Source organism: Cygnus atratus, chromosome 2 (assembly GCF_013377495.2).
Source record: "Cygnus atratus isolate AKBS03 ecotype Queensland, Australia chromosome 2, CAtr_DNAZoo_HiC_assembly, whole genome shotgun sequence".
NCBI lineage: Eukaryota > Metazoa > Chordata > Aves > Anseriformes > Anatidae > Cygnus > Cygnus atratus.
In genome coordinates this window covers 151239061-151262417 of record NC_066363.1, presented here as the reverse complement: position 1 = coordinate 151262417, position 23357 = coordinate 151239061, and the positions used below count along the sequence as shown (strand labels likewise).

Genomic DNA, 23357 nt, shown 5'->3' with positions numbered 1-23357 from the left:
GTGCAGGAGATATTCCAAAACGAGCTGCCAAACCCACCCTGCTAAAATTCTTGTTGATCTGAAGCTCCTTTTATACCCTAAACCCAACACGCAAATCAAGATGAGTTGAGTCAGAAATACTTGTGGATGCTCTAATACTTATGGCCATAAATTTAAATGAGCATTTCCCATTAATTTTGTCAGAGGTTATCTGAGAATAAACTTACATAAATGTAACAACAGCAATTGGCGTACGTGTTCTCTCAGGGGGGCTCAATCCAACTGACCGAATGCAAGTGGATAAGAATTGGCCTGAAGGCCTCACCCAGAGAGTGGTGGTCAATGGCTCTGTGTCCAGGTGGAGGTCAGTGACAAATAGTGTCCCTCAGGGGCCTGTCCTGCTCTGCCCTTGTGAGGGCCCACTTGGAGTGCTGCATCCAGGTCTGGGGCCCCCAGCACAAGAAGGATGTGGGGCTGTTAGAACTAGTCCAGAGAAAGGCCATGAAGATGATCAGAGGGCTGGAGCGTGTCTCCTACGGAGGAAGGCTGAGAGAGCTGGGGATGTTCAGCCTGCAGAAGAGAAGGCTCCAGGGTGACCTCATTGCAGCTTTTCAGTACTTAAAGGGGCTTATAAAAGAGATGGAGAGCAACTTTTTGCTTAGCCAGATAATGATGGGACAAGGGGGAATAGTTTTAAACTAAAAGAGGGGAGATTCAGATTGGAGGTTAGGAGGTAATTCTTCACTGTAAGGGTGGTGAGGCACTGGCACAGGCTGCCCAGAGAAGCTGTGGCTGCCCCATCCCTGGAGGTGTTCAGGCTGGACGGGGCTTTGGGCAGCCTTTGTTTGGTGGGAGGTGTCCCTGTCCATGGCAAGGGGGTTGGAACTGGGTGATCTTTAAGGTCCCTTCCAACCCAAACTATTCTGTGATTCTATGATATGATTCACTTGGGGGTTGAAACACCATGGCGGCCTTGGTCCTCACAGTGCTTCCATACAGGGAGACAGGGTAGCTAAGAAGACAGGAAGTAATATTGACTGCTGTGTTTAGCTGAAATGCGTGAATATAACACCAAACCACAGATTTGTCCAGAATATCAGTGTAGTATAGTAATATAGCCTAAGGATATTTTCCTGATTGGTTTTAGCACTCTACTACTTCTGTTGCTATTCTGATACTCTGTGCTCATGAAGATGCTAACGAGCATAACAAGAACAACTATGGTAGTTTACTAACAAAGACATACGCATTGCAATGATCTGATGTTTTCATTTAACATTAATGCCTGATCTACATTAATTTTGTTAGCAGTAATAGCCAAGATGGGAAACTCACAAGTAAAGAAATGAACATAGGCACAAAGTAGCATCATCTCTTTGTGGGGAAAAAAAAAAAAAAAAAAAAGGCAGAGTTGACATGTGAGGTCCTGGAATGAGACTATGTTCATACTGGAGAAGGAGAGCCATCCACACAGCATTTTCCTTCTTCTCACAGTCACGCTGGCAGGTTGCACATGATGCAGGTGGCAGCTTGTCTGAGCATGCTCGGCAGCGGTTTTGGCACCCAGCCAGGGACCCGGGTCAAGCTCCTTTCCCAAAACGCAGAGGCTGCCACACCTGAGGTGTGTTTGCCAGCTTGTTTTTCATGCAGCAGGCAGCAGTGGCCTTGGGGTGGTCCTGGGGCTGCTCTCTGCATGATCACACCCAGAGGAGCCCCGCCACGCGCTGCAGCACGGCGGTGCTGAAGAGCTGACTTCGCATGGCTACCCAACCAAAAATACATCCTGCTTTCTTTCAGGGGAGCCACAACCTCCTCTATCTGTCTCCATACCTCTAGTAGAAAGATAATCTCCCTGTTCTCTCTCACACCACTGTGTGGTTTGTGTAGTTAATGGGGCTGACACCACGAGGAGCTGTGCAAGCGCAGTGTAGCTGCTCACCCCTGGCCATATCCGTGATGTTTGAAAGTTTGCAATGATGACAGTCATCGTCACCTGATGACTATTGCTTGGCTCTTGTGAATGAGCTGTTGATCTCAATCTAAATACACGATGACTGGAGTACTATAAAATGAAAAATGCCACAGTTGCTAGTCAGCTGATTGCAAAATACCTGCATTAGTAATTTCTGCTGGTGTTGCTATGTTGTTCAGCCTCTCCCTAAGCAGTATTTGTGTGGTATCACAAATCCTGCAGAAATATTATCAACATGCTAAGGTGCACTTACAGCTATAATTAACTCTCCTGTTAGCAATCATTGTAAGAAAGGCCAAAGGAATCAAACGGATTTGCAGACTGAATCACTGGGTGGGATAGCAGAACAGCACAACTTCCTTCACTGCGATGTATCATCAGCAAAGAGCTGTGTTTCCAGGGCTGCTTGCACCCTTCTCACCCATGCTAGCATGTCCGAGGATGGACATGGCGATGCCTTTCCCTTCAGGGAACTGAGAGGAGTGAGGTAAGTGTGGCTGCTGCTGGCAAGCCTTGCACAATACAAGGCTGCAGCAGAGCCTGCCCCCGGAGCCCAGACGCAGACATCGTTAGAGCAGACGCCGTGAAATATAACTTTCATACTCTGCTGATTATTCTTTGGCATTTGTGAAATGAAACAGTGATTTCAGTTAGTGACAATTTATAGAGAGGTGCATCTTACACATTTAGAAATGAATCTCAGATGCCGATCACATTCAAAACAGGAAACATGGTTAAATCTGAAATCCACTGAAAGATATCTGAAACAGTTACATAATTTGACTAGGTTAAATATAAGCACATTTTGATAGGCAAATTGCGTCACTTATTTTTTATTAACATGCTACTAATTAGTTAATCCTGCCTCCAGTGAGTTTAAGTGGGGAGATAAGCTAAGTCTAAAGAGGTCATGCCCATAGGGTTATTTTCTGTACAAGCATTTATATAAGGAAATATCAAATGCTGCTTCAAAGCAGCAGAACTGAGCACCACATTCTTTACAAAGAATAAAGTGAACGATTTAAGAACTGTTGAAAAAACAGACTAACAGGCAATTATCATTGGTGACAACTTTTTCATTTCTAGGACTTGTGCTTTTCTCCTTATTTCCTGGTATTCTTCTGTATTCTCTCTGCTTTTTATATATTTAATATTTTATGTTAGAAGATCATTTTTTGCCTGATGAGGAAACATAAGCTCAGTGACTGCTGCCCAGCTATGCCTCACTCCTGCCACTCTTTGCTGCTCCAGTTCCCCCGGCCTGTCTCCTTTCCTCTTCAATGCTCTTCAGCTCCAAGGTTTAAATTTTCTCTCAGTAATATTAAAGAACCCATCCCTACTGAAATCTGTACACACTCCATGGGGAAAAGTCCACCTAGGAGAGCAGAGGAGGTTATTTCACCATCCAAAGACGAATGCATAAGCCTAATATACCAGCCTGAAAAGGAACAAAGCAACACATAGCAGTGGCAGCACTCAGCTCACCAAACCCGGATAAATGCTGTCATGGATTTACCCTCATATGAAATCTGCCAGAGGAGGCCCAGGTCCCTGGCTGCAGCAGCCCCGGGCACTGGGCCTGAGGCAGGGAGAGCTGAGTGACAGGCCATGGCCCGCATGGTGCCATGGGTCACCCAGGGTGACCACAGAGGCCCTGTTTGGCCCTGGGGACATATCCATCGCCTATCCAGTATCCAGACATGCTGGGCGTGCTGGAATAGCTCTTTTCACTTCTTCTAACAACTCTTTCCTGGCCCAAACCCCCCAACCACTCTTCTCCACTCTCTTTTCCAGATTGCTCTTCATCTTGTCAACCATTTTTATCTCCTTGCTCTCTCTTCCTCCTCCACTGCTTTTACGAACACGATCCTCAATTGATTTTCTTCCTACCTACTCCGTTCGCTTTCTCAATCTTTTTTTTTCTTCTTTTTTTCCGCCTGCTCCATTTTTTTTTCCAGTGCAACTCCCACGCGCTTCTTTTCTTGGTGTCCTCCTCCCCTTGCCCACCCTACCTCTCACAGCCCCGTGACATCCCACGGCCACTGGTGCCATCGTAAGCCCCCAAAGCAACCCCATGGCCATGAAGGGCTTCTGCCATGGCACAGAAACCACAGCCAGGACCATGTCTCTGGAGCATTGATCATATTTTTGCTGGCAGAGCTGCTTGCGAATCCTGCTGGTGACACCATTTTTTATGGGTATAAACCAAGCAGGTATCTCCTTTTAATGCTTACTCAGGCGTTGCAGACTCTTGTTGGTATTTTAAGCTGTTTCTGAGTGTTTTGTTAGAATTACATTGAAAACCATGTACCAGCCTAAGTGTGCTGTAGCACGGGAGCAGGTGCTGACGTACAGAATGCTAAAATCCTTGAATTGGATGTATACATATCATATTGTTCATTTTCAATTATTCACATGTCAGGGCATTTACCAGTCCTGAATTTCCTGGCTTTTGTGGAGAGCATCCCAAATACAAAGAGAAGGAAAACACATACTCTGATTAAATAAATCAGGCTGAAACGGCAGATGACCATAATTACTCAAGTCTCCTGAGACCCAGCCTTCTTTATAAAGGCACATATGTGCCCCTGAATCTAAGCTTAAAAAAAAAAAAAAAAAAAAGGAAAAATAAAACCTCCTTATCACTGTCCATCAATTCCCAGAGTTCCATGATGCAGTTAACGAAAAAAAGGACACTTTAACACTTTGCCTTATGAAGAAATAGTGCTTTTGAAAGGGTGCGGACTCAATGAGCAGCACAAAGGGAAGACACTGGGGCTGGGATGGGGGTTTCAGGCTGGTGCTGGTGCTGCTGCCGCCGGGGTCAGGGCCACTGAGCCCCAGCCATTGAGTAGCCCCGTACAAGTCAGAAGTGGGACTGGGAGAGCAGCTCGGTGCTGGAGGCTTCCGGAGTGCTGCTGAGACAGAGCAGGGCCCTTAAAAAGTACCTGGGTGTAAGGAGGGGAAAAATCAGCACAGGTTGCTTATGGTGATGACTTTATCAGTAGTGCAGTTGCTGGACAATAGTTGGTATCTTCATGCTTTGTATCATAAAGCGCCCGGAGTACAAGGGCTTGTGAGTGCCGACCGGGGCTTTAACTGCCTGCGATGGACTTAGGGGAATATAAAACTAAACAAAACGTGCTGTCACCCCTGGGATTTATCTCTGCTGGCGCCGGGATACAGAAACCAAGCCTGGTACCGGCCAGGGAAGCAGGATGTCACAGCCGGTCAGCCCTCAGCAGTCTGCCAGCAGTTATTATTATTATTAATTAAGTCATTCATTATTGATCTTATTAATTAAAAATCATTAACGATCGATCATATTAAGCCATTAATTTCCATGTATTAGTTATAGGGTTAATATTTATCTTTATACAGTTAGCATTTATTTCCCATTAATTCCCCTCCATTAGTTATATAGTTCATATTTTAATAGTCAGTATTTATTTACCTATTTACTTTCACTCAGAAACCCACCGCTCTCGCGCGTGCTCCCCCCACGCCGCCTTTTCGTTTAACGTCGATGTTAATAACATTTCGATTTTAAACTTAAAAACATTTTAATTTTAAACCCACCTCCCCCCCCCCCCGGCAGGGGGCGAGGCGGGCGGGCGCGCCTGCGCCGAGCACTTCCTCGTTGGCCCACGTAACGGGTGCGGGCGGGCGCAGGGCAGCGCGTGCGGCTCCCCGGTGACTGTCAGCGGCGGCGGAGCCCCCCCCCTCCTTGTCGCCAGCTCCCGCCGCCATACCCCTGTCCCTGTCCCTTCTCCTCCTCTTCCTCCTCCTCCTCCTCCTCCTCCCGCCCGAGCCCCAAGCTCAGCTCGGGGACAAGCGAGGGGCGGAGGGAGGGGGGAAAAGGGGCTGAGCGCGGCGGGTGTTGCTGCCCTCCCGCCTTCCTCCCCTCCCTCCTCCTCCTCCCTTCTCCTCCTCCTCGTCCTCCTCCTCCCGCTCCTCAGAGGCGGCCCCGGCCCCGCAGGCAGCCGAGGGGAGCTGCTCCCCACCGGCGGGGCCTCGCCCCCCTTCGCCTCCTGCCCGGGAGGAGGAAGAGGAGGAGGAGGAGGAAGAAGAGGAGGAGGAGGGTGTGGGGGGCGAGGAGGCTCAGCCTCTCCCTGCGACTCAGCCGCCTTGATGCTGCGGGGCTCTGCCGCCTCTTAACATCTTCCCTCTGCTTTTTTTTTTTTTTTTTTTTTCCCGTTTACCCTCATTTTCCCCCCAAAACTTGGCTCCCCCCCCCCCCCCCCCCCCCCGCCGGATCGGTGTGCCTCCCCAGGATCATGCCGGACCAGATCACCGTGTCGGAGTTCATCGCCGAGACCACCGAGGATTACAACTCCCCGACCACCTCCAGCTTCACCACCCGCTTGCAGAACTGCAGGAACACGGTCACGCTGCTGGAAGAGGTAACCGAGCCTCGCTGCTCTCCCCCCCCTTTTTTTTTTTTTTTCTTTTTTCATATTTTAGCTTTCCTAAGGAGCATCAGAACGGGGCAGCGGTTGCAGCCCAAATCCACGGGAGCTGGTGGCATTGGTGTGCGTGTAATCTCTTCTGCTCTTTTAATCGTGGGACTTTGCGCTTGTGTTGAGCCAGTTGCAGAAAGCTTTCCTGCCCTGACATCCCAAAGATCAACGCACGGAGCGGCTGCTGGAACTTAGGTGCCAGCATCGTACTTCTTCGTGCTCTTGGTGCTGGCGGCTGTTGCAGCAGGGAAAAAGTGTGGAGAAAGGATGAATTCGGTTTGGGAGGATGAGAGGTTTCCCCTAGTCGTTAGATCAAGGCAACGCAGAAATCCGACTGCAGAAACCTGGAGGGAGACTTTGAGAACTGAGGTGGAGGATGGAGGGATACATTTGGAGAGAGGAAAATGAAGTAAGTGGTAGAAGGAGAGCAAAATAATGCAGTAGAAGCGGTCAGATTGTCTCATCATCTCAAACTTGAAGCCTCAGTGTTGGTTTTTTTTGCTTATTATTAGTGTCGTTTAAATGTCCATCATGCTTCACTGTCAAGGAGCGTATGTGTTAAAGGCAAAGTTACAGAGCTGTTTTCTATGGGGTATCAGGCTATTGCTTCCTATTTGAGGCTTCAATGAGATTTCTTAGGGACTAGGTCAGCAGCTATGAGGAAAAGTCTTCCAAAGGACTTTTTTTTTTTTTAAAGTGTAGCTCATCTCTTACCCTGCACTCGGTTGAAGGTTCTAGCATAATGACACTGGAAGAAGACAGTTTTTTGCTGTTGCTTCATAAACCACAGTATGTTCTCGCTTTGGATTATGCTTTCAGTTTGACAAGTATCTGTCGATACTTGAGGAGCCAGTGCCTGTCTTGGAGATGGATTTCAGGTTCTTTTTAGTTTTGCTGAATGTGTTGGTAGGAGCAAAGTATTTGACATGCGAGGAAAGGATATTGATCATGGCGTTCTTCTGGTGGTCCTGGAAATGGGAAATCTGATTCCATAGGACTAAGATGTCTTCATATTGGCTTGGTAGAAAAAGTTGCTATGTTCAAAATTTTCCTAGTGCTGTTGTTTACAGAAACTGACTAGGTAATAGAATGGCTGAGAGATTGCGTTTAAAATCATGTGTCTTACTTTTAAAAAATTACATAACTTTGACTAACTTCAGCAACTTTTTTCCATACCTATAACTGCTTTTTTCTGTAACTAGGCCATGGTTGCTTGTAGACTTGTGAGAAATCAACCTGTTTAGTGTTTGACAGTATTGCTGCCCCCTGGTCTTAACTATGTGGAATAGGTACAGCCACTCTGTATTTGCTAGTACTGACAACAGCATTCATAGAGTTAAATGTGCATTCTCCCATCACTGGTGACTTTCAGGGTAAGAATATGGTAAAATGCATTCATAATTTGGGAGATACACTCAGAGTGTAATAATGTTGTAATGCCCTTCCAAATAAAACCAAATGAGGGCAGTTTAAATATAGAAGACAAATACAGTTGTTTTTTTTTTTGTACCATTTCTGTGGGTTGTGTGTATTTTCAAAGTTTTAATGTTGAATTTTATAGTAATAAATCAGAGCAGAAGAGAATACTGGGTGCTTCTAGTGCTTGCGTTATTTCATACATTTCTTTTTTGCAACTATTTTGTGTGCTCTATGTAACGTCTGCTGCTTAAATTGATTCTGGACTTGGGTTGTGTTTTTTGATTATCTGTCAGTATAGGAAAGCTTTACTTAGCGGGAAACGATACAGATATACTTTGCTGATAGGTACTGCAAAAGACCTGCAACTCTCCCAGATTCGTCTGTATTAATTTGCATGAAGAAATGCAGATGGGCAGAATGTGGCGAGTGATGTGCTCCATTACAGTCTTTGACTGTATGGCTTTACTGTAGTTGTAGCTTGCATACGCAGTTCTCCTGGTGCTACTTTAAAGCTGCGTTGGTTTCTGTACATCTGCTTACCCAAGGCTGTGATTCATATGAAACAGTGGATTGAAATTGAACGGTTGAAGTGGCTGTTATGTGGTTCTTATTACAGCTGCTATTGTCCGTGCATCGTGGATGACTGAAGAGCTCTTCAAGCAGCTCCTGAACTTCAATTCTGAGCCCGCTATATTAACACAAACAGGATGATCCCATCCTTTTAGCTGTTTGATTTTTAACCTAATGTTGCGTGTGGGTTGGAGCCTCAGTAGGCTTTTGCAGACAATGTCAAGCTCTGTGCTGTTAGGGCTCTGCAGTATGAAGTCTCTTAGCTCCATTTAAAGTGAACATAATTCAAAACAAGCTGCCCCTACCCCAGAGACTGTAAGGTCATTTTTGGATAAACAAATTATTTTCTTTATTCTAAATAAGACAGAACTAAAACTATTTTATGAACTGAAACACTAGGGAAATTAAACAGATTAACAGAAGTTGGATCTGTTTCATGGCCTTTCAGTCCGAGGTAGTTCTTGCTGTAGCTCAGATCAGTGATAAGATCTAAACCACCTTTTCATTGAGAATGTGACAAAAAAAGAAATAGTTGTTTGCATGTTTATGTGTACGTGCGTCTGTATCTAGTTCTATGAAGGCACCACAGGATTGTGAATTTACTGTACCTTAATCACAATTAGTAAGTTTTCTGAAATAATAAAGTAGATGATGGAATCAACTGCTGTTTTTTTTTTTTTTTTTCACTTGTCTTTCTTCCAATAGAAGTACAGTTTATTCAGCTCTCTAGGTAGATTGATGCATATTCTCTCCTAGTTACGACTCTCTTCAGATATGATTCTTTTCAGATTAGACTTTGGATCCAGTTAGATGCAATTTTGGGACAAGTTTCAGGTCAAGTATCAGAGCAGGCATTTTCACTAATTAAGACTCCTTAGGTTTTTGGTAAGTCTTTGGAAAGCCCGACAAAATACAAAGGCATACCTCAAAACATCAGGAGCCCAGGAAGGATTTTCTGAAAAGAGTTCAGTGTGACTTATTTTTAAATAGTAAAACTAAACTTTACTCAAATCTGTTGTAATATTCTCAAAGGAGAAAATAGTAAGTACACGCTAGTAGGTAGCAGATTGACTAGAAAGGTTTCACACTGTTTAAACTATTGAAACTTTTGAAAGTTTGCAAGTTTTTTTTTTTTTTCTTCTAAAGAGACAAAACTCTTTTTGTCATCCAGTTGCACCAGAGCAACAACAATAAAAAGACCCTGTCAGCTTTGTAGCTGGGGTTAGGAATCTACTACTTGAGTAATTACCAAAGAGCCACAAGAAATATTTTAATCATAACTTTTCTTTAAGTGTGAGTGTTATCTGTTGGCCATCAGTAAACACAGATTTTAAAGTTCATTCTTTCTAATGCTAAAATAATGAGTTCTTTTCAAACCCCAAGGGGAAGGAACAAAACCATATATTGTAGTCTAATTCAAGAGAAACTGAAATCTTTGCTCCTTTCTGTGTTGTTTTCTGTAGTACAGCATTACATTTGTATGATGAAGACATTTTTTAACTTCATATTTCTGCATGAAAGTGGGAGAAGCTTTTATAATACCGTTCCCATAAAGAGGTGGATTATCTAAATGGGTGGTTAATCACTTAGAAAACAATCCAATTGTGGAAATCCTAAGATGGTATAGACAGATCACTGATGCAGCGTCTTAAAATAATAGCTTCTGCTTTGTTCTTACCAAACGTGTTTTTATATTTGCAGTCGTTCCATGATTTGTTACTCAGATTTTTGAAGAGTGGATTTTAATCCCTGAGTTGATATTACTGCGTGAGCTAGTTTGGATTTTTAGGTAATGATGACATCTGTTCAGAGAATAAGTGCTGCACGTGTGGGATCTCCACGAGACTGTCTTGATAACCATTTCACTGTGTCCCAGCTCCAGCTGAAAGGATGTCTTTGCACATGGAGAATAACTCAGTTATCATGACCAGCCTGTTCTAAAGCAGTTGTGTTGTAGGATTGTCATGAAATACATAGGTTAAGCTTAAATGCTGAAGTTGCCTTTAGGCAGGTTGGCTAGATAAAAAGTTGCAGTATCTGGATCATTTGGAAGCTGCTGGTGCAACAAGGGAGAGCCACAGTTGTTTCTGATGCTTGTTTTACTACTGTGCTCCTGTACTACTTGAGCATCTTCAATAGTGTTATTTTTCTTTTTTTGCTCTTCATTGAGTAGTTGGAAACTGAAAGTACGCTTTCTGACAACTAGGTCTTGTCATACGTTTGTTAATAAATATTTAACTGATGAGTGGAATACGAAATGTGGCTGCAGATATGTTTAAAAAAAAAAATAATCCAATGCCTGTTGCTTATTTTGTTTTCCACTGTGCTGATCTGCTAAGGTTGGAAGATCTGTTGGTGTGGACTGGTCTTGTAACAGATGCATGCTGCATCAGTGAAGTAATTGCATTAGGCTGAGCCGGAGCCAAATGATCAATGCTGTTGTTCACAGTGCCAGTTTGGTATAATCTAACATAACTCGAAGGGAGAAGATTTCTCAGTGTGCTTCATCATCACGGACACTTACGTAAGGTTAGAGTTGGGAACGTATTCTTGTTTGTGTGGGGGGTTTTTTGTTTGGTTGGTTTTTAGTGTATAGCCTTTCTTCGTAGTTTCCCATGTGTAACTTTCCCTTCATGCTTCAGTTTTTGTGAGATTTCCTTAGTCTAATGCATGGAAAGACTTGTAGGACAAGGGTAAGGGATCTGGGTTTCTGCCTGCTCATGGTTTTCTTGAAACATGTAGCTCTAGTTAGCACTAAAACTGCTATATGGTCAGTTGATCTACCGTGATTTTATGCTTTTCTGACGTAAGCTCATTTTTAAGCAAAGAGATACTCTATCAAGGGAGGCAGATGGAACCACACAAGAGAGCAGTAGCGTTTTGTTTCTAAGTCAGCTTTCTGTTTTAGTTGGCAATCTGCAGAGATTTTGTTCATTAGCCTGTGCTGGTAAGATCTATTTTATGTCTGAAGTGAAAGATTATTTTCTTTTGTTTCTATCACTAGTTTCCATTGAAGTGTCATCTGTATATAACTGCAACAGATAAGTCATAACATTTTGGTTCTTTATTTTTTATAAAATAATTAAAAAGAATCCAAGAGACTCCAGCAGCAACAGACCTAAAGCCAGCTTTTCCAAACCTCATAACGTTTTATATATGGCAGTTAGAAACAGTCTTGCACCACAGGGAGCTTTGTACTCAAGATCTGGTTCTTGTGTAACTGGTCATAAGCAATCTTCAGTTTTCGAAGAAGTATGCTTTCGGTGGCAGACTGTCCTAGAAGAAACAGACACACAAAAAAAATTTCTTGGCCAATAAGTGAAGTTTAGCATAATGACTGCTGTTCTTACACTGAATGGCAAATTGCACCAAAGAAGTAAAAATGGGTAATTGAGTGCTCTAAAATATGAACAGAGGCCACAGTGACTGCTCATGGGGAATGACTCCTGGTCATGATACTGAAGATGTGAAGAAAGAGATAATATTGACAGCAACATCCCATATTTACAATAGCACGTTTCACAGAAATGAAGTTGAGGATGCTCTTACGTTTAGATGCTACGGATCTTTTTCGTCTAGTGTGAAATTGGTTTTTACCCTTCGTTTGATAGTAGTTGAAACAATTGATTACAATAAGCAGGCAATCTCCTTTTACCTAATTTGACTGATCCAAGGGGGGAAAAAAACAGGAAAACTTTCTCGGTATCTCCGTAAGTCAAAGTCTCAGTCATGGCAGATTAATTAGCTTTGCCTTCTGAGATTTTGTATACATTGTAGGCACACTTTCGAAAGTACTTATAACTTTGTGGTAGGTAGCTCATATGTTTTTTAGAGAAGTACTGCCTCTTTTTTTTTTTTTTTTTTTGAACTCCCAACAGGCATCTTCATGTTTGCTCATCAGTTAGGAAACTGTGAAGGTGATCTTTGGTGCCCTCTGCTCAGTATGCTGCTCAGATAAATCCCAACGGAGTGTGTAGCATGTAGTCATGGGAACTTGGGCTCTACGTCGAGCCCTCGCCAAGAAGAGAGCCGCTTAAAGTTACATGACTTAAAGTTGGTTCTCACATGCAGACTGAGGTCTAGTGAAATGGTCTTCTGTTACTAAAAACAAGAAAAGGGAAAAAAAGGTACTCTTTTTTTTTTTTTTTTTTTTAAATAAAAAAGAATGTTTTAAATCCAGCCATGGCATCACTGAAAGACTGAAAGTGAATGATTTGAAACAGAACTGCATTGACTGATTTCATTTGCTAACTATTGTGACTTCTAAAATAGTGAATGGAAGTGTTAGGCAATAATTCTTTAAAACAAATATGAAACAAATTTACAGGAGACAGCTGTAAGAATGTAACTTCTGACTTCGAATGAAATACCTTGCAACAAGATCGTTAGGCAGAATCAAGCCCAAACTACTAATTATTAGTATTGTAAGGTGCAGAGGTAGGCGATATAAAAATGTTCTGAAAAAGTGTCCTAAACCAACAGCACATTTTTATATTTCAGGGGAAACTTTTCAGAATCCAGTTAATAACGTGCTCTGGTACTGATCTTGGGGACAATTTTGTCAGGTTTGATGGATGCTGGCCAAGAGGCCTAAACGTTATTGGTGGGTGTGAAAGAGAAACTCCGGAGATGATAGCAGGGGTTTTATTTCCTGAAGGAATACAGCTGAAAGTCGAGTCCCTGCTCAAAAGTGTAGCAAACAGTTATATTCTATTTCCGAAGTGACAGTATCGATCTGCATTGTGTGTATGGGTTTTTAAATACCTGTGGGCTAATGCTGACGTTTTGTACGAGCAGTGTGGCAAGTGAGATTTTTGAGGACAACAGTGGATTTAATTGTGATAAATATGGGAAACTTTTTCTTTAAGGCTTCTGTGAAAAAGCAACAAAACCCTGTTGGGACCACATGGCCACACACACACAGTCTCTCTTTCACTCCGGTGAAAGGACAGGCCTGAAGGTCATTCCTATGGTTAAGCCAGAGGTCGTATGCTTTTTTTTTTGTCCCCTTTTTAATCGCCACCTCTATCTTGACCTTACTTATTTTTATCCTTCTTATTACGTTTGTTATCAGGAGAAATACAGAAGTCTTTTTGGTGCACAAATTTGTGTTCATTAGTAGGGTAATGGAGTCTTAGCTTGTTAAGCTAGAAATATTTCTACAAAGTGCCAGGGATCTTTTTTTTTTTTCCCTCGCCTAAGAATTCAAAATATAATTTGATGCTGGAAATACCTTTCTGCAAAGGCCTGCAAGGCCTTTGACAAGTCTGCTATCGTGTCTTCCTGTCCAGATTGGTGAGATATGGACCAGGTAAGATGGCATTAGGGCGTGTGGGGAGTTGGCTGGATTGCCAAGCCCAGGGGCTGGTGATCAGTGAAGCAAAGTCCACTTGGTGGCAGACTGAGTGGCATCCCTCCAGGACCAGTTCCGGGGCCAGTACGACTTAGTGACTCTCATCGGTCTGGATGATGAACGGGAGTGTGGTCTCCAGCAAGCACATTTGGGTGGTGCCAAGTTGGCGATATGCTGGAAGGCAGTCACCATTTGGAGGAGCCTGACAGGAGGAACCTGGGGGAGTTCAGTGAAGAAAAACACGAAGCCCGGCACCGGGAAAAAAATAGAATTCATAGAATCATTAAGGTTGGAAAAGACTTTCAAGATCATCTGGTCCAACCATCACCCTACTACCAATGTCACCCATTAAACCGTGTCCCTAAGCACCAGGTTGGGCTGGGGCTGGCTAGGAGGCAGCTTTCCAAGAAAAAAAAAAGCTTGAAAAAAAAATCCTTGGATGCAGGTGGATGACAAGGTGAACGTGGGTTTGCACTGTGTTCTTGGGGTGGCGAAGGTCATCCTCATGCTGGCCTCCCCAACCTTACAAGGCTAAGGGTAGGCCGTTATCGCTGTCTTCAGGGGTGTAATGGGAGGAAACGGGGAAGCTGGGAAATCTGATTAATGTGGGGGGTCTTTGGTTTTTGGATTTGTTTGTCTTGTTTTTGAATCGTGAGACTGGTGAACAGCTGCCTGGACAGGCTGGAATTTCTGGCCTCAGAGACTTCCAAAACTCCACTTGATGGTAAATGTAGTCCTCCGTAAAGTTGTTTGGTGGTAAATGTAGTCCTCCTTAAAATTTTTTGGGCTGCATCACTTAATCTTTTAGAAAATATGCAGCCAGAATAAATTGGTTACTTAGCTTCATGAATGTGTTTTTGTGTTTTTCAACTAACAGTTTACACTGAGCTTGTTTTTGGCAAAAACATGTTTAAACCTAATGAAACTAATGGAAGCAAGGTTGGTAACTTCTTCCTTCAATGACAGACTACTCAATTAGAGGGCAGAGGATATTATGGAGATCACATTTTTAAGAATCTGTATTTCACAAAGTTTATGAAACTGGGGAGGGGGGATATGATTTTTTTAAGACTGCTTTCAATAGTTGTTGAGTGTTTGACAAAGATGAAGTTTTTTTTTTTTTAAATGATCAACCTGCATTTGTAGAAAGTCACCTAATTTATTCTGCAAAGTGATGATTATGTTGCAGCTTAATTATTGCTCTGCTGGTTTAACTTCTATGAAGAAAATGATCTGATTTTTGTGTTCTAGAGCACCCTCCTTGAATTTAGTACAGTAATTTCTCTTATAGTTTGCTTTTCAGGAAAATTATCTTTTGATTTTGAGATTCACAAAGCAAGAATTTGAGATTGAAGAGGGAAACTTTTGAAGGTGCGTTCTTGTTAGGAAACTTGGTCTTTTCCATAGCATTCCAAAAAAACTTTCTTAGGGGTGAGAGGGTGGGAGAGGAGAAAATACAGCAAGATGTTTGCCAGGAGAGTTTGAGCTTGTTATGACACTATTAGGAGTTGGGTTGGTAAGTCTTCATGTCTTTAAAACAAGTTTGAAACCCCCTAATGATTGCGAGATTCCTGTAACATTTTTGTTCTGCTCTGCTCCTCATATATCTATGTCAAAGTTCCGTATTTTACTTTAACTGTCTTACTAATTTCAGTGTTTAAACCTCAGTGACTACACTGCAATTGACAGAATTTGTATTAGTTATATTCAGGTTGTCTTAGGAGGCTGAGATTGTGTTACTGCTGGTGTAGAAACTTGAGTTTCTAAGATACTTCAGCTTTTAGTTAATGAAGACTATTTTTGTCCAAGCAATACTTGGGTTATTACACATTTTCTGGAGAAGGGATACTTTTGCCATACTCAAATTTGGATTGCATGATGTCTTTGTAGTGCTGGTCTAGGTAGTACTTCGTCCTGAAGGTGGCATGTAGTATTATGAAGCCTTTAGTAGCACTGCTTGCCTCTAAGTGGGCGTTGGAAGTAGTTGAGCTGTTGGGTTGTCTGATGTATGTCAAGGAAGTGTGGACAGCTGCTAGAAAAATGGAATGGGAAGGTTAAAATAAGCTATGTTTTTATTCGGTGGTGACAGTGTGTTTGCTTATGGCCTTCAAAAGCTATTTGTTAATTGTCATTGCAGTGAGACAGTTTATTAAAATTCAAGTTTCATGAAGTTGAATGAGGCTGGGGTGGGTCTGGGAAGTTAAAGTCCCTTGACTTGTTGAGCAATCCGTGAGGATGTTGTCTGGAAACTCAAGAAGAGTGGTCTGTAAAGTATAGCAGATGGGGATCTGTGTGTCACGTTGGGAGTATGCAGGACCGTGATTGTCCATCCTCGTGTTCTTGTAATGCACAGCGCTGCTGGTTAGTGTTCTTGAAACTTTTAACTAGGAATTTTTAAGGAGGTGGTTTAATGTAAGGTGTACTGACATACTGATGTTCTGGCTGGCTGTGTTTTGTTTTTTCCTACCCTCACAAAGTGTCAGAATTATGGGGAAATGAGAAAAACTAAAAGAGGGATGGTGCTTTGCCAGCGCAAGTGGAATATCCTAAGTCTGTTGTCTAATCCAACCTCTTACCCTAGGAGAGTGTTTACACTATTCGTTAGCCATTCAAATGGAGCTCAGTATAGCAGACAGCGAGTATCACTGACTATGCCTAATTAACAGGACATTAAATCACGTGATCTTAAGGCTTCTGCCAACTTTAAAGAGAAAGTTGAATGAAGTTGCCTTGAAGGTTTTAACTGTAAAACTGGTCTTGCATACTACATCTTCCTAACCTTGTAAACAATGCTTTGATTTCTTTTACAAATAGTTCTTGGTATGAGACCTTATAAAAATTAAGGCTTTTATGATATGGCTTAGGGAAAATTACTTAGGCAAAATCATTTTGAGTTTTGCAAACCAGAGGGATATGTTGTAGTTTGTCCTATGTTGTCATGTTTGCAGCACCTGCACTGTTTTTTTGTTTGCTTTTTGGGGGCAGGATTGTTTTTTCATCTTGTAGCCCTTTCTAGGAGGGTTGAAAGAATCCTGCAGAGGCTCTTTGATGTGAAGACCTATTCAGATTTTTTTTTCAGTGTTAGGATACCAGGGCTGTCTGTACAGACTTGGAAAAAATACTGGTGTTTAAGAGCTGATGTGATTTAAGCATGTAAGAGAAATAGCATCTCTTTGGGGGTCACCTGCAGGAGCTTGTGTACCAAAATGTTGTCGGCTCACCAATACAGCTGTGGGGAAGAGGATGCTAGTTCTCTCACCACCTCCCTTTTAAGAAATGTTTATAGCCCTTTGGTGCTGATGTTGTTGCCAAACTAGTATTGCTTTCACCGAAAGTGCTTGGAAGGAGCTGCTGTATAAACTGGCAGGGAAAACGTGAGAAGAAATGCGATTTATTTCTTTGCTGACACTTTGGAGGTTAATTAAGCTCTTTGTCATAGATGCTGCTGACTCAGACCCTCAGATTCACTGCCTGCCTTTCCTCGTCTCTCCATTCCAGTTGGAGTTCTTCGAACGCTTCCTTGCTCTCTTTGTTTCAGCACGTCTAGGACAGCTTCTTCAAAAATATTCTTTTTCCATGCATTTAGGATATGGTAGGTTCTGGTTAAAATATCTGTAACAGGGTTATAGTATCTGTAACCTTAGCAAAGCCCCGTCTGTTTGCTGAGCTCATTTGTAGTTCAGTATAGCTTCCTGTTTTGCTCATCTTATTTAATTGGGCAACAAGTTGCAGCAAAGCAGCTTCCTTTAAATTGAATCAGTGAATATCACGCATATTCTAAATATGGAAGCAGCTACTGTCTTTTTTGGATCTTACAACATTTGTGGACGTTGTTCCATGGCTTTAATGTTTTTGTGGCAGGCCAAACCTAGTTACAAATATTATCTGCCTTCGTGCATTCCCTTTCAACTTTATTGGATTTATTTTTGCTCTCTATTGCTGTCTTCTGACAGTAACAATAAAAAGCTGTCTTACCTTTTTCCTTTTTTCTATCACTGTCTATATTACTTCATGTCATATAGCTTATTCCTACAAGTAATGGTGCTTTGGGTCCAGACGTGTGTACTGCCTGCATATCCTAAGATAACCATGCAATAAAATTGATGTGTAGAAGTATTTATTAGGATGGTCTTGTTTGTTTTGCAGGGAGCATTGCATAGTGTGACTATTTTTTATAACAATCTAACCATGTCTTTTGTGTGTGTGCACATTTGCCTTGGGGAAAAAAACAAAAGGGAAATGAGGAGAGAAAATGCAGGGAATCCGGCTAGGTGCTGAGCATAGTTCATGGTATAGAGCAATGAAATAATGATTGACTTGGGGTTTACTGTGAAATCATTGATTTTATGACTCAAACGATAAGGGTGAACTGCTGGATGGGATGGTGACTGTCTGCTGGTAGCTGTATTGTGACAGTGATATTTGGATGGATGCCTCCTCTCTGACAAAACAGTTTTGCCCAGTGTATAAATGTGCAGGCTGGGCCTTTGTTCGTTAGCCCTCTGCTTTAACTTCTGGTGGTGATTTAGGCATTTTGAATATCTTTCATCAAGTTGATACATGAATCTATAATGATGAAACAGTCCTATCATCTGTGCGGCAGAGGAAGAAAACCTGAACTTTGCTGGTTGTATAGCAGCACGAAGCAGAGCTGGAGCTTTGCTTGAGGTTTTAATACATTCTCTACAGGTACCTCCATTTACTTTTATGTGCAAGAAACGTGATAGCTATTTGTGATTCCTGAGCATCAGAGTTTGAATGTGTTACTACCACCTGGTGCAGGGCTGGAAGGACTTCCCAGTCAGCGTGGGCATGCGCTGTGCTGCCAACCTGCTGGGCAGCTCCGCCACATGGAGAGTTCAGGGTGCTTCTGTGGGAATCATCTACACGGGGAGTTACAGCTTGACCATCATTGAGAATTTAATCTTGATTAATCTTAGTTATTGTTATTATATTACATGTATATAAATAAATTGATATCGTCTTCACTATATCACCCTAAACACAGGTTTAGGTAAACTAAAATGGTTGAACAGAACATTTTGATGGTGTGAATTGTGAACTATTGTTTATATAATCTGTAAGAGTTTTTTAGCGTTGTTTCCTGTCTGGCCTTAAAACCTGGATATGAAGCAGGCAGTTACAGGAAGAAGAAATGAAGAATTCTTGGTTAAAACAATCAAATGCTGGAGACATGGGTCCAGTTAATGAATTTGCCTGAGATATTTGAAAAGTGATGTAAGCAAGACACCTTCCAAGGTGCCAGTAATTTGCTTTTTTTCTTTTCCTTCTGAGAGTTTGCTTAAAAGTTGAGTAGTCTAATTGAACGGAGAGAATATTGAGGTCTCCACCTGAAGACAACTAATTGTATTCACTGAAAGCAGAAAATGTTAAGAAATGTCTGTGTACTGGGTACTTAACGTTAATGGGAGCTTTTAAACCTAACCTATAATTTTACTGTTTTTGACATAGGTACAGGCAAATTCAGTCATGCTTGTAAAGCTGTGAGATTATAGGAGCATCCTAAAACTGCAAGAGGAAATTTAATATTTCTGTTTTCAGAGCAGCGTTTGAATATCATGAAGCTTTAACAGGAAGGAAGAAGAGTGCAAGCCAATGAGAGTATGATCAGCGTAGCTGGAAAATGGTTATAAAAAACAACCCGTGTTCATTCACACGCCACCACCCAGCCTGTATACAGGATGGGCCAAGGCAAAGTTAAAATAGAGGCACGTGGTCTCTTAGAGGTAGTGTGTGTGTTACATGGTAATGAGGAAGATGTGAATGGAGCCCGCAGTCAGGCTTCTGTGTTCATTAACCTCATTGTTCTACCCCTTGTGCGAGTGTAAAATACACGTAGGCATCGGTACAGGACTGCTGTCTGAATACAATTGCTGCTTTTCTGTTTCTGGCCTGCTAAGCGAGGCAAGCAGAGGATCAGCGCGCTCTCCTCGTTGGGATAGGCATTTCATTGGAATCAGGCTGGTGCACAAAGAGTAAGTGTGGCCCCTGGCATGTCGCTTCCCTCCTGGACCTTAAAGTCAAGCTGTGTTTGGGGCAGTACAGGTTCTCAGTTTTACACTGTGGGCTCAAATCAGCTTCTGGGAATTAATAGTTACGTTTGTGTCGGGCTTCAGTGTTACGATTTAACCTTCAGATCTGTTTTGAGCCTTCCCAAGAAACTTTCAGTTGAGTTTGAAGCCCTACTTAGGTGCTAAAAATAAACCTGGACAAATGCATAACTTTGTGTGTTGTGGATGGCCTTTAGAGCCTGATTTGGATGTACTGTTCTGCCACATCGAGTTTGCAGCCTTTGAAGCATTTTTTTCTTCTTTTCTTTTAATAGGAGCTGACAGTGGGATAGAAGAAAATGTGGGTTGAAAAGATAGCTTGTCTAGAAAAATAAAAATGCAGACAGGAGAATGACAGGTCAAAGGCAGACCAAGTGATGCACTGCTAAAGTGTGTATGATGTATTGGTATAATGGGTTGTGCTGTCTGGAACCCTGCTCTCCAGAAAAACCTGCACAAGGTGGATGATGAAATATAATCTTTCATTCTCTACCTCTGCATTATGATCGTGTTCCAGGAAATGCTAGGGACTGCATACAGCTTAGTACTTAGTGAGCTGAAGCATCATGCTAATGCTCCAGGATGTTGGAGGCAAAAACCAAAACACCCACCCACCCCTCATTTTAATTTTAGCTAAGGAAAAATGAAGCTATGTTTTAAAACTTCACCATTATTAAACTTGAGCGTTCCTCTATATTGAAGTTATATGAAATTCCTCTCTGATATGGGGCAGAACATTGTAGTGAATATAAAGGAAGGATCTGACTGGAACACTTGGAAGGTACCAATTTATGGCCAGTGGTGAACAGTTTCATTACACGTGCAAGATTTATTTAAGATTTAAGTGGATTTGCTACCGAACGTGAAAGTTAAATTCTTACAAGGAGAAATATCCTTTCTTTTGCTGACTTAGATTTACACTGGTGTTGGTGTTTTTCACACAATTTTCCATCCTTCTGTTGTATCTTTCATCATCCTTACTAATATCACGTAACATCGGGCCCCTCTCAAATTTATGTGAAAGGCTTTTAAATGCTTCAGCCCTTGTAGCAAGGACTCCAAAATACTTGTGTAACAACCCTTTACATATATATAGCACTTCACAAAGTGCTTTTATTTTGAAGGTATTAAAAATATTTGTAACTTTGCAGATTCTGTTTGCTGATGAGTATGTTCTAATGGTCAATCTATGACCCACTGAACTGTTACAATTTTTAAGTTATAATTTTTAATCCGCTTTCCATTTTCAAAGCTGCTTCAACATAAAGATTTTCAAGCTCACTGGTTTACATAAATGAGATCCACCTGCATTAACAAACAAGAAAGATGAATTGGTAGGAATTAAAATGCAGTAAGTGAGTTGAGAAACACTTTTGAACTGTTATGGCTGAAACAGTAAAAAACAATTTGTTTGCACAAACTGTTCTCAAAAGTTTTCTAGGCTGTCAAGTTTTCACCAGAAACAACTACCCTGCTGAATCAAGCCATGAGTTCCCCTAACTCAGTATCCTGCCTCTTGACAATCAGAGATCAATAGCGTATGCGTTGGGAAGAACACGAAGAACAGAGAAACTTACTGTGATGCTCTTCTAACAGTTTTCAGATCAGAAACTTCCTGAGATGAAGGTGATGAGCTATTCAACATACCGATGTTTTAGATTTCACTGTTACTAATTACTAGGGTTCAGAAAGAACTGTTAGTGTCTGTGACAACCTAAACTTCATGGTTTACCTCAATGTTGCTTAGGGGAAAAGGTGGACTTTTAAATGAAGCCTGCATATTGATGGTAACATTTGAAGTCCCTGATTTGTGTAGCATGTGAAAATAAGAGATCGTTCCCTTTTTTCTTGTATGCCTTCCAGATTTTAGGCCTCTCTTGTTCTACATTTCTTCTTGAGGGTGAAGAATCTTAGCGTGTGTATGTTTAAACTCATCTCTCTTGGGAAATGTCTCCCTAGTTTAGGTCAGCTGGGCTGCCTTCCTTTACTCCCCTTTACATTTGCCTCTTTGAGATACAAAGAACAAACTATAGATGTCCTGTGAGCTTGCACGTTGGTGTAATGATGCCATTTCTGCTGCTGTTATTCCATCCCTGATGACTTGCAGTATGCTGATTTGATGTCCTTGTAGCTCCTGAGTATTCAAGGAATGGTTCAGAAAAACTCTTAAAATTATAGAGTGGTTTTGGGTTGGAAGGGACCTTAAAGCCCATCTGGTTCCAACCCCCTGCCATGGGCAGGGACACCTCCCACCAGACCAGGCTGCCCAAAGCCCCATCCAGCCTGGCCTTGAGCACCTCCAGGGATGGGGCATCCCCAGCTTCTCTGGGCAGCCTGTGCCAGGGCCTCACCACCCTCTGAGTGAAGAATTTCCTCCTTATATCTAATCTAAACTTACCCTCTTGGTACTTCATCATTCACAGCCTTTTCTAGGTCATTTGCAGATACGCTGAGCTGCACGGATCATAGAACTACTTCCTGATGACTTGCTTGAATGAAAAAAACAGCAGTTTATTCCTAGTATCTATTTCATTTAAAAAAAAAAAAGTTACTGCTCCAGAAGAATGGCTTCTCCTCATGTCTTGTCAGTTTGTGTGTTTTTTTTTTTTTTAAGATTCTTTGGTGATAAACATTGTTAGATATTTTTAGAAATTCAGATGGATCGTGTCAGATAGGTTGCCAGTAAACAAGTGGACAAGGCATATTAAATGACTCACATCCTGAGAGATCTCTTCACTGAACTCAAGTTTTTGGTGTTTTGGTTTTGGTCCATGTCTCCCCATGGTTTTTCGGTTTCTTTCTTGGTTTGAAGTGAGAGAAGATGCACAGCAGAATTAAGGCAAAGTTTTTGCTTTCAGTGCGTTTGAAAAATATCCTAGTGTTTATGTATTTTAGAAGAATGTTATTATAAACACCCCGTGTGGTTTTTTTAACATTTAATTTGCAGAGTACTAGTGTAATTTCCTTATTTGCTCATGACTACAATTTGTTGAAGGATGTTTTCGTTTAGTAGTCTCCTTTACTGGCTCTTTTGCCAGTGTGGTCTTTCTGACGAGATATGTTTTTGAAATGACAACCGTTCATTTACTTAGGTACAATCACTTAAAATATTGTTGTCAAAGATTTGAAGTTGCTCATCAGGGAGAAAGTCTCCTTCAACATATCTTGCTGAAACACTCATATTGAAAATTACATGTAAGCACTAACTTGGTAGAGCTAAATGTTTATAGTGTTTCAGCAGGAGTTTCATGTCACACTGAACTTAATTTTAATGTACTTCCAAAAGGTTTGTGTTTCCAAGTGAACTGTTACAACTGGGGTAATACCCAACTGGCTGGCACGTTTTCAAGGACAAAGACCTTTTAACCAGGCAGCCTGTGCAAGACTGGAATGCTTATGGACGAGCCTTAGCTTAGAGGTATGCTGAAGACATCAGCATCTAAATTTCTTTAATTATTTATTTGAAGAGCGTCTGTCATCCACCAGCAAAATGGGACGAGAGAATATGCTTCCTGTGCATTGGCCCTGTCCTT

The 23357-nt window shown here is 41.9% G+C and overlaps 1 protein-coding gene across 6 annotated transcripts in view; it reads left to right on the top strand.

Annotated features, from left to right (window-relative positions):
* Positions 1 to 23357, top strand: part of ASAP1 (ArfGAP with SH3 domain, ankyrin repeat and PH domain 1) — a 147061-nt gene that overhangs the window by 23878 nt on the left and 99826 nt on the right. For 2 of the 6 annotated variants that reach the window (XM_050709265.1, XM_035556289.2), the window contains exon 3: positions 6225 to 6354. Coding sequence is in view for 5 of the 6 variants with exons in the window: in XM_035556289.2 (XP_035412182.1) it covers positions 6225 to 6354 (130 nt within the window). In the remaining variant the exon portion in view is untranslated. Of the gene's footprint in view, positions 1 to 2367; positions 2439 to 5582; positions 5645 to 6224; positions 6355 to 6541; positions 6821 to 23357 lie in introns of those variants that run through there. The other 4 variants (XM_035556294.2, XM_035556293.2, XM_035556292.2 and 1 more) reach the window with 4 other exon arrangements.